At 43.9% G+C, this 13,995-nt stretch overlaps 1 protein-coding gene across 1 annotated transcript in view; it reads left to right on the top strand.

Annotated features, from left to right (window-relative positions):
• The window catches only part of LOC139424225 (hemicentin-1-like), a 42,836-nt gene extending 29,160 nt beyond the window's left edge, over positions 1-13,676 (top strand). The window contains exons 14-18 of the mRNA XM_071175904.1: positions 8,111-8,233; positions 8,406-8,590; positions 12,374-12,667; positions 12,819-13,049; positions 13,399-13,676. Coding sequence (XP_071032005.1) covers positions 8,111-8,233; positions 8,406-8,590; positions 12,374-12,667; positions 12,819-13,049; positions 13,399-13,676 — 1,111 coding nt within the window. The remainder of the gene's footprint in view (positions 1-8,110; positions 8,234-8,405; positions 8,591-12,373; positions 12,668-12,818; positions 13,050-13,398) is intronic.
• Positions 13,677-13,995: the final 319 nt, after the last annotated feature.

The raw sequence follows: 13,995 nt of genomic DNA, 5'->3' as shown, positions 1-13,995 counted from the left end.
TGTCTGCCCTAATGGCAGCCCCCAGAGGCTCCATGTACAGAACGAAGAGGAGAGCCGAGAGTGGGCACCCCTGCCTGACCCCAGACGAGAGGTCAAAAACGTCACCCAAGTGACTATTTACACTAACTCGGCACCCCGCTCCGACATATAATGTACGAATCCATCCTATGAACTTCTCCCCAAATCCTAATCGACCTAACACTCTGAATAAAAATGATCTATTCACGCGATTAAAGGCTTTCGCCTGATCTAGCGCTGCTACCATTAAAGGCAGTCCTCTATTTTCAACCCAAGCGATGGAGTCCCTGATTAACTGTAGGTTCCATCTAATAGAGCGGCCCTCTACCCCGCACGTCTGATCCTCATGGACGACGTAGGGAAGGGCTGTGCGCAACCGGTCTGCTAAAACCTTTGCAAGTAGCTTGTAATCTACACACAGCATGGTCAACGGCCGCCAGTTGCCAAGGTCTGTTACTTCCCCCTTCTTATATAAAAGTGACAGCACACCAACAGCCATTGATCCCCCCGGGACCTCCGTCTCAAGGATGGCCTTCAAGACTTCGAGGACCACTGGTCCAAGTATACCCCAAAACTTGAGATAAACTCAGGCGGCAGCCCATCTATCCCAGGCACCTTCCCTTTTCCCATCCTCCTAAGAGCGCTCTCAACCTCTTCTAGTGAGATCTGGGCCTCCATCACTTCTCTAATGTCCTCCGGCAACCGCCTGGACAAGTGTTCTAAAAACACATTTCCCTGCTCTACATCTATTTCCCTTTCCTTAAATAAACCTTGGAAATGATCAGTTGTCACCCTGACCATATCCTCTGGTTCTCTAACTATACTACCATTTTCTTCCCTAACGCCATGCATTACCTTCCTACTCTGTCTGGCCCTAACCGACTTAAAGAACATAGCAGAACAAGTCTCATTGTGTTCTAGAAAGCCACTATACGCACGCTCCAGGAAAGCTCGAGCCTTCCGCTCCTGCAACTCCCTGAGCTGCGCCTTTAGGGTTGCGGATCTCTCCCAGTCAAACGACCCGCCGAGGTTGCCTGCCTCGTACTCGAGTTCAATTAACCTTTGGATACGATCCACCTCCCTCCTCTCCTCCCTTTTTTTCTTCTTGCAATACCCTATTATAAAAGCCCTAATCCTCACCTTAACTAATTCCCACCACTCTAACACCCCCTCGCACATGGACCGGAGACCCTCAAGCCTCCAAAAGAAACCATAAAACCCGTCAACAAAAGCCTGCTCCTCCAGCACATCCCAATCTAGCTTCCAGTACCCCCTACCAAAGAGGCAGACTGGCGACCCCACCTGCAGGAGCACCCCGTCGTGATCCGAAAAGAAAACAGGCAACAGCCGCCCAGACAACTTACCCAAAGACCTAGGTACAAAAATATAGTCGAGCCTCCGCTCAACCCCCCTGGAGTTGCGCCATGTAGGACCGTCCATTTTCGGAGTAGTGTGCAGACCACCATCAACCAGACCATGGCAAGCCATTAGCCTGGCAATGGCGCCTGCACTGCTATCCCCCCCTCTTCCTAAATCTGTATTAAAATCCCCCCCTATCACTAATTTCCTATTTGTGACACACAGGGGCGTCAGACAGTCCACCATCTCCCTCCTGTCTGCCACCACCTGTGGTCCATACACCACCACTAATCTAAAATTACAATCCCTTATCGTGACATCCACCCCTATAACCCTCCCCTGCATTACCACAAAAGAATCCTCCACTTTAACCTCCCTGTGCCCACACAAAATCCCTACCCCCGATGAGTGCACCCCCCCAACACCCCAAACCGACTCCCCCTTGTCCCACTCCCTCTTAAACCTATTAACATCCCCTCCATCCCTCAGGTGAACCTCCTGTAAAAAACAAAAATCAAACCCCACACCCTCCAAATAACTAAAAACCGCCCTCCTCTTAACACAATCCCTTAAACCCCTTACATTTAAACTAACAAAAGTAAAATCAGACCCCATGAAAGAATAAAATAAAAACATGTAATACACTCAAATTCTAAACCCAGACAGAAAAAAACAAAAACAGGAGACTCACCCGATGCTCCCCTGCTCCATATCTACCGGTGATAACACCATCTGTACTCCCAACATCCCCCCCTCTTCCTCCATCTCACCAACCCAGGATGCAGGAATAGTGTTTGGCTCCGGGGTGCCCTGCACCCTGGGTCTACCCCCACAATCCTCCCCCTCCCCAGTGCTGCAGCTGGATTGGAAAAAAATTGGGGAGGCTGAGTCCCCAAACAAAAAACTCCCCACCTCCTCCTGTACCCAGTCCTGAGTCCTGTTAGGTGTGTCCCCACCCAACAGATATTGAGAGCCTGTGGAAACCAGCAGCAACCCAGAGGTTTCTCCCACCCCCATCACTCTCTTGGCCATCCCCTCCCTCTCACTGTCGGCCAATCGCTCCCTCCTCTTCATTCTCTTCTTTGGTGATGACGGCAGTGGAGAGATTACCCCCCCCCCCCCCCCCCGCCAGCTCCTCCACCATACCCCTCATCTCTTCCACCAGGGCACATTCCCCCCAGTCCACTTGCTCTTCCACCGTCTCCTTCTCCACCACTCCTCCATCGCTTTCTTCTCTCTCATGCTCCTCCACTCGGTTGCCTTCTTCCGCCGCTTTTCCTGGTTCTCCTACTCCCGTGCCTTCCGTTTCCTTCTCTCTTCCTTCCGCCGCTTCTTGCTCCTCCTCCTTCCTTGTGGCCTTCCCCTCTGGACCTGTACTCTGATCATGAGGCGTGCTTCCTTCCCCTCCTCTTCTTCCCCCATCCCCCGCCCCTGCTCCCCCCCCAGCCGCAGACGCATATGACCGCTGACGGGCCGGGCACCCCCGCCACAGGTGTGCTGACGAGCCACACCCATGGCACGTCTTAGGCTTGTCACAATCCCTCGCCTCATGATCCTCAGATGCACAAAATCTGCATTTTCTTGTACTGCATGAGGCGAATATGTGACCGTAGGCCATACAGCGTCTGCAAAATGGGGGCTGACGTGCATAAAACAACGTCCCCCTGTCAGCCCCTAGGGAGAACATAGCAGGAGGATGGAGGTAGCCACCATGTCCCTTTGGGTCCTCTCTGAGGAGGGCCTGGAAACCTCTCCTCCCATTCCAAAACCCAAGGGAGTCTTTGAGGTGCCTTGCTGAGGAGACGTTATCCATATATCTCCCCAGAAAAGCCCTCACCTCTTCGTCCTTAACGTAAGGGTTGTAAATGTTGACAGTTACAACCCTAAAATTATTCTTCGCCAGGCTTGTTATTTCGTAGTGGCACATCGGCCTCTCACCTCCCACTGCTCTTGCCCTTCTCAGGATATCATCGTGTTTTACCTCTGTATATAGTGCCACGTCGTATGCTCCCTCCAACGAGTTGCCTTGGAAACAAAACACGTCCTTCACCGTCAGCTTTAGAATCCCCATCAATATTATCCTTCCAAAAGATTCCCGTCCTAAAGGCTCCATCTCCTTTTCCTTCCAAGCAAACCGAATCGTGTTGGCCAGCCCAATCCCAGGGACCTACCGTGTTGATGTATTTAGCACCATCTCCGCAAGGAGAATGGCGCTCGTTCTCTTCTCTTCCAAAACAAGTGAAAAGAAAAAAACAAATGACTGAGCCCTATCTGGTGCAAACAAACACTGAGACAGGAAGATTCAGCCACAAAACACTCAAAGAATATGGCTGCCTAAATATGGTTCCCAATCAGAGACAACGATAAACAACTGCCTCTGATTGAGAACCACTCCAGACAGCCATAGACTTTGCTAGAGAACCCCACTGAACCACAATCCCAATACCTATGAAAACCCCTATGAAAACCCCAAGACAAAACACACCACATAAATAAACCCATGTCACACCCTGGCCTGACCAAAATAATAAAGAAAACACAAAATACTAAGACCAGGGCATGACAGATATACAGTATACACTTCTGAAATGCTGTTACAGCCAATCAGCATCTAGGACCCAAACCACCCAGTTTATAATAGTATGTAATAATATTTTCCATCCAGCAGACACTTTTATCCAAATTCACTCAGTCATTACAGTCATGTTCAAATACATGTATGGTATGTGTACTCCCAGCAGTGTCACGCTCGTTAAAATGGACGGTCCAAGGCACAGCGTGAGTTGGGTTCCACATATTTATTTGCAGTGAAACTTAAACCAAAAACAAGAAACATACAACGACCGTGAACTACGTGGTGCTGAATGCACTCACACAAAACAATATCCCACAAAGCAGGTGGAAACAGGGAACCCTTAAGTATGATCCCCAATTAGAGACAACGAACATCAGCTGCCTCTAATTTGGAACCATACTAAGAGCACCAACATATACATTAAAAGACTAGAACACCACCTAGTCACGCCCTGACCTACAACACCACAGAGAACCAAGGGCTCTCTATGGTCAGGGCGTGACAAGCAGGAATTGAACCCATGTACCATGCTGTACAAACTGGGCCACACAGAACTACTCTATTCACACTTAGAGTAGGAGTTCGGATCTAGGGTCAGTTTTGCCTTTTAAACTATGATGAATAAGTAGGACCTTAACATTTATTTTTTAATTGTAAACATTTCTGATTGCAGCATTTTATATAACTATATATGTTTGTATGTTATATTTCTGAAGTAGACAACCTCAAGGTCCAGTTGTATTCTATATAACTATATATGTTTGTATGTTATATTTCTGAAGTAGGCAACCTCAAGGTCCAGTTGTATTCTATATAACTATATATGTTTGTATGTTATATTTCTGAAGTAGACAACCTCAAGGTCCAGTTGTATTCTATATAACTATATATGTTTGTATGTTATATTTCTGAAGTAGACAACCTCAAGGTCCAGTTGTATTCTATATAACTATATATGTTTGTATGTTATATTTCTGAAGTAGACAACCTCAAGGTCCAGTTGTATTCTATATAACTATATATGATTGTATGTTATATTTCTGAAGTAGGCAACCTCAAGGTCCAGTTGTATTCTATATAACTATATATGTTTGTATGTTATATTTCTGAAGTAGGCAACCTCAAGGTCCAGTTGTATTCTATATAACTATATATGTTTGTATGTTATATTTCTGAAGTAGACAACCTCAAGGTCCAGTTGTATTTTATATAACAATATATGTTTGTATGTTATATTTCTGAAGTAGACAACCTCAAGGTCCAGTTGTATTTTATATAACAATATATGTTTGTATGTTATATTTCTGAAGTAGGCAACCTCAAGGTCCAGTTGTATTCTATATAACTATATATGTTTGTATGTTATATTTCTGAAGTAGACAACCTCAAGGTCCAGTTGTATTCTATATAACTATATATGTTTGTATGTTATATTTCTGAAGTAGACAACCTCAAGGTCCAGTTGTATTTTATATAACTATATATGATTGTATGTTATATTTCTGAAGTAGACAACCTCAAGGTCCAGTTGTATTCTATATAACTATATATGTTTGTATGTTATATTTCTGAAGTAGGCAACCTCAAGGTCCAGTTGTATTCTATATAACTATATATGTTTGTATGTTATATTTCTGAAGTAGACAACCTCAAGGTCCAGTTGTATTTTATATAACTATATATGTTTGTATGTTATATTTCTGAAACAATCATCAGACTTGTGAGACTATATGCTGTATGAAGCTTAGAACCAGAACGTCATTATATCTGCTTCTATTATATTGTATTACTTCACATGGTACTATTAGATGATACACGTAGTATAAGTTTGGTATATTTTATAGTTTTTATGTCCAGGAAAGAGTTCTGCTTGATGCAAGGTTTCTTATCGCTTTTATCAAATGTTGTTGTTGTTTTAAGCTGGTGTGTGAAGTGTGACTTTAATGAATAAACTTCATCGTCATTGTTTTCACCTTGTTATAACATTATCTTCAATGGAGACAAAATGGAAAGCTTTCAAAATCACACCTCTTCTACTGTACAGTACATACAGTAACTACAAATAAGAAATGTACATTGGTTTGGAGAGCAATAGTGGTTAATTCACCTTCATCACCGTCATCATGAATGCACAAAATATACAGACACTTTCAGAAGGAGCAATAGGCGGCAGGTAGCCTAGTGGTTAGAGCATTGGACCAGTAACCGAGAGGTTGAAAGATCAAATCCCTGAGCTGACAAGATAAAAATCTGATGTTCTACCCCTGACAAGGCAGTTAACCCACGGTTCCTAGGCTGTCATTGAAAATAAGAATTTGTTCTAAACTGACTTGCCTAGTTAAATAAAGGTAAAAAAATAATAATATCCGACACACAACCAGTTACATAAAATATTATTCATCGTCATTTCTAAAACACACAGACACAATATGACATAACATGGATGTTTGGAGTGTGGAGGGTAATTCAGTCAGTGAGGGCATTCCATTCCAGAACACAGAGAGATGGAACATTCTGGAATGTTCGATGATTGATAATAATACATCTCACAGTTAACAAATTCAGACCAAACAGTGAGATTATTGATGGTTTAAAGACTTTTGTTCTTCGAAGAATAACAGTCCACCATTTTGTCCAACTAGTAGTTAGAGAATATAATAGATCATTGTTTAGTGAGAATAAAATACATCATTGTTTAGTGAGAATAAAATACATCATTGTTTAGTGAGAATAAAATACATCATTGTTTAGTGAGAATGGGATGTCATATAGAATGAGTGCTATGGTCTCCAACATGGCGTGGCTCTTGACCCCCTAACTGTTCACTGACCTTCCAAGGTAGGCGTCTCTCTTTGGGGACATAGAGGGTTAGAAGGGAGAATGGAGATCCCATGGAGAGGTACCTTTTATCATACTCATACCCAAATAACGTTGGTTTATTTTATTTCACCTTTATTTTAACATGGAGTACATATTGAGAACTAGGTCTCTTTTTCAAATGTGCCCTGTATAATACACCATACATATACACATTATACACTATATACAGTACCATTCAAAAGTTTGGACACACTTACTCATTCCAGGGTTTGTACTAGTTTTACATTGTAGAATAATAGTGAAGATTAACACATATGGAATCATGTAGTAACCAAAAAAGTGTTAAACAAATAAAAATATATTTAATATTTGAGATTCTTCAAAGTAGCCACCCATCAAGCGCTGTGTGTATCAAGAATGGTCCACCACCCAAAGGACAACTGTGGGAAGCATTGGAGTCAACATGGGCCAGCATCCCTGTGGAATGCTTTCGGCACCTTGTAAGTCCATGCCCTGACAAATTGAGGCTATTCTGAGGGCAAAAGTGGGGGGTGCAACTCATTATTAGGAAGGTGGCCTTAATGTTTTGTACACTCAGTATATATACACAACATGAACAAAAGTATGTGGACACCTGCTCACAGAACATTTCATTCCAAAATCATGGGCATTAATATGGAGTTGGTCCCCCCTTTGCTGCTATAACAGCCTCCAATCTTCTGGGAAGGATTTCCACTAAATGCTGGAACATTACTGCAGGGACTTGCTTCCATTCAACCACAACAACATTTGTGAGATTGGCGACTGATGTTGAGCGATTAGGCCTGGTGAAGCGTGATTCAGCCCTCCAGAGAGCGCGATTCCACCACTCCAACTGAGAATTAACAAGGCCTCCGCAGTCTGTAGGGCCGTAGGGAGACTGGGCAGAGGGAGGAGATGGCAGGACTTAGAGAAACGATCCACAACGACCAGGATCGTGGTGTTTCCCTGTGAGGAGGGGAGATTGGTGATGAAATCGACCGATAGGTGCGACCATGGCCGTTGTGGAACGGGTAAGGGGTGTAGCTTACCTCTGCGCAGGTGCCTAGGAGCCTTACATTGGGTGCACACCGAGCAGGAGGAAACATAAACCCTCACGTCATTGGCCAAGGTAGGCCACCAGTACTTCCCACTCAAACAGCGCACCGTCTGACCGATGCCTGGAGGACCAGAGGAGGGTGACGTGTGGGCCCAGTAGATCAACCGGTCACGGACAGCAGACGGAATGTACAGACGCCCAGCGGGACACTAGAGGGGAGCGGGCTATGCACGTAACGCCTGTTCAATGTCCGCGTCCAGATCCCATACTACTGGCGCCACCAGTCAGGAGGCCAGGAGTATGGGGGTAGGATCCATGGGCCGCTCCTCTGTGTCATACAGCCGGGACAGCGCGTCTGCCTTCACATTCTGGGAACCTGGTCTGTAGGAAAGGGTGAAAACAAAATGGGTAAAAACATGGCCCACCTTGCCTGACGAGGATTCAGTCTCCTCGCTGCCCGGGTGAACTCCATGGTGTGGTGGTCCGTCCAGATTTGAAAAGGGTGTTTAGCCCCCTCAAGCCAATGTCTCCACGCCTTTAACGCCTTGACAACAGCCAACAACCTAACATCATATTTTCGCTCTGCCGGGCTGAGCTTCCTCGAGAAGAAGGCACAGGGGCGGAGCTTCGGTGGCGTGCCCGAGCGCTGAGAGAGCACGGCTCCTATACCAGCCTCGGACTCGTCCACCTCCACTGTGAACGCCAAAGAGGGATCTGGATGGGACAGCACGGGAGCCGAGGTAAACAGAGCCCTTAGGTGACCAAAAGCCCTGTCCGCCTCAGCCAACCACTGCAAACGTACCCATTTCAGCAGTGAGGTAATGGGAGTCGCTACCTGACCAAAACCACAGATAAACCTCCGGTAGTAATTGGAAACCCTAGAAACCGCTGCACCTCCTTTACCGTGTTGGGAGTCGGCCAATTACGCACGGCTGAAATAAGGTCACTCTCCATCTCCGCCCTGAGGTGGAAATGCGGTACCCTAGGAAGGAGACGGACTGCTGGAAGAACCTGCATTTCTCAATTCAGGCAGAGGAAAAACAGCCGGAAGCAACTGCATCTCAACACTCGTGCCCAAGGGAAAAAAGCAAAAGCGCACAAATACACAAAAGGTACAAAATACAGAACCACAGGTACAACATTACCCGGCACACAACCAGCCTGTAGCGTCACACCAGTGACGTCGCCCGCTGAAGCCGGTCCCTCCCCTTGTTCGGGCGGAGTTCGGCGGACGACGTCACCGGTCTTCGAGCCATCGCCACTCCACCTTTCATTTTCCATTTGTTTTGTCTTGTTTTCCCGCACTCCTGGTTTACATCCCCTCATTACTCTACGTGTATATTATCCTCTGTTCCCCTCATGTCTGGGGGGAAATGTAGGACCCATTTTAATACAGTAACCTTCCTTTTCTGATGTACTGGTCTGGTCTTCATGCATGTTAAGGACTTAAAGAGGAAGGAAAGGACTGTTCTGTGTCATCTACTTTAAATGTATGTATCAACCACAGAACTGACACTTACTAGCAGTTCCCACAGTCAGTTGACTCACTGTACAAGACCTCTCCACTTCACTCTGTAAGTTCTCTTGACAATGTCTTGAAATATAGTTTTTAGTTTTTTACATGGGCCTTCACTACAGATGGTGTCTGTGTGTGTGTGTGTGTGTGTGTGTGTGTGTGTGTGTGTGTGTGTGTGTGTGTGTGTGTGTATGTGTGTGTGTGTGTGTGTGTGTGTGTGTGTGTGTGAGTCACTTGCTGTTTATCCTCACAGCTTGGGGATAGGTGCTATCATTGAACCTGGTGGTCAGTCTTTAGGCTGCTGAACAGCTTGATGGACCGTAGAGGATTGAACATTTATCCTCCTATATTTGGGGTTCTGAGAATAAAACAGCTTCAGAAAAATCAATGTAGAAATGTGTGTTTACAGTAATACTGTTGATGTTGAATAAGTTATTGTTGTTGTTTATAATGATGATGATGACTATTGTATATATATGACAGGTATGGTCTCATTCATAACTTAGAAGGTTTGTCAATCTACAGACATGTGTATTACATTTGCTTGTGTTCTGTTAGGCATCTCCACTTCACTTTAAATAGTTATGTTTCACACCTCACTGAGTGATGATTATCTGTGGTTTCCAATATGGCAACAAAGTGTGGACAAACCCTACCTTCAGTGTGAGCCAGAATACAGTGCCTTGCGAAAGTATTCGGCCCCCTTGAACTTTGCGACCTTTTGCCACATTTCAGGCTTCAAACATAAAGATATGTATTTTTTGGTGAAGAATCAACAACAAGTGGGACACAATCATGAAGTGGAACGACATTTATTGGATATTTCAAACTTTTTTAACAAATCAATAACTGAAAAATTGGGCGTGCAAAATTATTCAGCCCCTTTACTTTCAGTGCAGCAAACTCTCTCCAGAAGCTCAGTGAGGATCTCTGAATGATCCAATGTTGACCTAAATGACTAATGATGATAAATACAATCCACCTGTGTGTAATCAAGTCTCCGTATAAATGCACCTGCACTGTGATAGTCTCAGAGGTCCGTTAAAAGCGCAGAGAGCATCATGAAGAACAAGGAACACACCAGGCAGGTCCGAGATACTGTTGTGAAGAAGTTTAAAGCCGGATTTGGATACAAAAAGATTTCCCAAGCTTTAACTTCTTGAGAATACTTGACACGCAGACGTCCCAAGTATGCCCCTGGAAATGCAAATGCGCTACGCTAAATGCTAAATGTACTCATTACAACTCAATCTTTGATCAAAATTCACAAGCAGGGTATTGAATTAAAGCTACACTCGTTGTGAACCTAGCCAGAAAGTCAGATTTTTAAAATGCTTTTCGGCGAAAGCATCAGAAGCTATTATCTGATAGCATGCACCCCCCAAAATGCCAGCACGACACGTAAACAACAGATTTTGCGGTAGCCGGCGCTACCCAAAACGCAGAAATAAAATATAAAACATTCATTACCTTAGACGAGCTTCTTTCTTGGCACTCCTATATGCCCCATAAACATCACTATTGGGTCTTTTTTTCGTTTAAATCGGTCCATATATACCCAAAATAGCTTTGTATGGAAGTTGTGTAATTCAGAAAAAATCATTGTTTTTAAACGACAATTAATTCAATTGAAAATTAGGACAATGGCGCCATCGTGCGGAATTTGTATGAATTGCAGGCAGATTCCCATTAAATTCTGTTCTCTTTTAACAACTGGTGGAAGTGACTTATGGAAATTATTTTTTGCTTTCAGAGAGCAGTTTTTCTTGCGTTTTTCAATGAAACACACGATCTGTTATAGTCACAGCCGTGATTTAACCAGTTTTATAAACTTCAGAGTGTTTTCTATCCACACATACTAATCATATGCATATACTATATTCCTGGCATGAGTAGCAGGACGCTGAAAAGTTGCGCGATTTTTAACAGAATTTTCGAAAAAGGAAGGGGTAGAAGTAAGAGGTTTTAAACATCCCAAGGAGCACTGTGCAAGCGATAATATTGAAATGGAAGGAGTATCAGACCACTGCAAATCTACCAAGACCTGGCCGTCCCTCTAAACTTTCAGCTCATACAAGGAGAAGACTGATCAGAGATGCAGCCAAGAGGCCCATGATCACTCTGGATGAACTGCAGAGATCTACAGCTGAGGTGGGAGACTCTGTCCATAGGACAACAACCAGTCGTATATTGCACAAATCTGGCCTTTATGGAAGAGTGGCAAGAAGAAAGCCATTTCTTAAAGATATGCATAAAAATTGTTGTTTAAAGTTTGCCACAAGCCAGCTGGGAGACACACCAAACATGTGGTCTCCTACCAGGTCTCCTACCTGACATAGCCATACTCCCTGTTAGCCCCCCCCCCCAAGAAATGTTGGGGGCTGACTCTCGGGGTTCCATCCGCTCTGCCGTGCAAGTTCCTCATAATGCCACCTCTCTGCTTTTGCTGCCTCCAGCTCGGCCTTGGGGCGGCAATATTCTCCTGGCTCTGCCCAGGGTCCTTTCCCGTCTAGAATCTCCTCCCAAGTCCATTTCTCCAAGTAGTGCAGCCTCTCCCACTGCTGCTGCTGCAGATTAAGTACTGTATATTCATTAGGTCCTAACCTATGGATTTCACATGACTGGGCAGGGTCACAACCATGGGTGGGCTTGGGAGGGCATAGGCCCACCCACTGGGGAACCAGGCACAGCCAATCAGACTGAGGTTTTCCCAACAAAAGGGCTTTATCACAGACAGAATTACTCCTCAGTTTCATCAGCTGTCTGGGTGGCTGTTCTCAGATGATCCCGCAGGTGAAGAAGCCGGATGTGGAAATCCTGGGCTGAATGTAAAAAACACACAATCCTCCCCAAAATAAAAACTAAATAGATCCCTAATACATCACTGTAAAACTGTATACAATGTATATCAGTGTTGGTTTCATTTCATAATATGAGAACTGTTAGCATTTCTAGAAAGAACTGAGAATACAATCTGTTGACCTCTTGTTATGTCACTGTGTTTCAGGTGTTCAGGGTCAGAGATGCAACAGAGTGACTTACACCAAGAGGAGAATCTGTGTCTTGAAGGGGCCAACAGTGGACATATCCTGTACTGTTGGTTATTATTCCACCACATCATCATTCTGGTTTAGAAGTGATAAGTCGACCCCTGAAGACCTAACCACAGACCCAGGGTATGCAGGTCGTGTGGAGTACACTGGAACATACAGAGGTCCCTTCACCCTGAGAATCACAGATCTGAGAGAGGAGGACTCAGCTGAGTATCGCTTCACTTTTAAAACAGACAACTTTGACTGGGGTCATAGTTTCCCAGGAACAATTCTGTCTGTCACAGGGGATAAATACTACACTGTATGATACAACTGTAAATCATATTGAATTACAGGAGAAAATAAATTAACCATCCTGTTAACACAGAGGTGTATGTGGTTTTATACATATTGTTTCAGGTATGCATGTGAAGGTGACTCCTGCTGCAGAGGGACAGAAGAGACTGACCTGTAGCACCACCTGTACTCTGACTGACAACCCCACCTACATCTGGTACAAGAACGGACAACGTCTAGATGAGCCCACTTCCCAACAATACTCTAGTAATACCCTAGTAGTGTTGGGTCATTCTGTGGACAGTTACTCCTGTGCTGTAGAACACCATGAGGACCTCCACTCTCCTGCAGTGTGTAAGTATGAATTAAACTACTATTCTACTTAGAAAGTATCAATCATTTAAGGTCAATAAGAAGGATATTACTGCTTTATCTATCAATATTCATAATTACATAGAAATTACAGACAATGTCATAGATGTATGCATGTCTATAGTTAGAATGTTCAGTACATCAGACACTTGAAGAATAGTTTAGTAGACACTCAAGTCCTAAAGTATCTACAAATGTATTATTGTTCATGTTTTGTGTAAGTGATTGTTTTAGATAGTTCTCTGACTTTAGATATGATTTATTTTTGACATGATGTCATTTGAGGTAGTATACTACAATCCTGACCCTCTGACAAATTCTGCTTTACTAGATGCTCCAAAGAACCCCTCAGTGTCAGTCAGTCCCTCTGGTGAAATAGTGGAGGGCAGTTCAGTGACTCTGACCTGCAGCAGTGACGCCAACCCACCTGTGGACAAATACACCTGGTACAAGAAGAACGTAACCTCACCAAAAGCATCAGGACAGAGTTACAGCATCACTAACATCATCTCTGAGGACAGAGGAGAATATTACTGTGAGGCTGAGAATAAATATGGACGTCTCAACTCTTCTTCTGTGTTTGTGTATGTTCAGTGTAAGTACACCTAACCTTGACAATCACACAGGTCAACAAAAATAAAGAATCATTAGTAATATTACACACTTATCATACCATATGACATAGTATTAGTAATATTACACACTTATCATACCATATGACATAGTATTAGTAATATTACACACTTATCATACCACATGACATAGTATTAGTAATATTACACACTTATCATACCATATGACATAGTATTAGTAATGTTACACACTTATCATACCACATGACATAGTATTAGTAATATTACACACTTATCATACCATATGACATAGTATTAGTAATATTACACACTTATCATACCATATGACATAGTAT

Source organism: Oncorhynchus clarkii, chromosome 13 (assembly GCF_045791955.1).
Source record: "Oncorhynchus clarkii lewisi isolate Uvic-CL-2024 chromosome 13, UVic_Ocla_1.0, whole genome shotgun sequence".
In the NCBI taxonomy this organism is placed as follows: Eukaryota; Metazoa; Chordata; class Actinopteri; order Salmoniformes; family Salmonidae; genus Oncorhynchus; species Oncorhynchus clarkii.
This window is presented reverse-complemented; position numbering and strand designations above follow the sequence as displayed.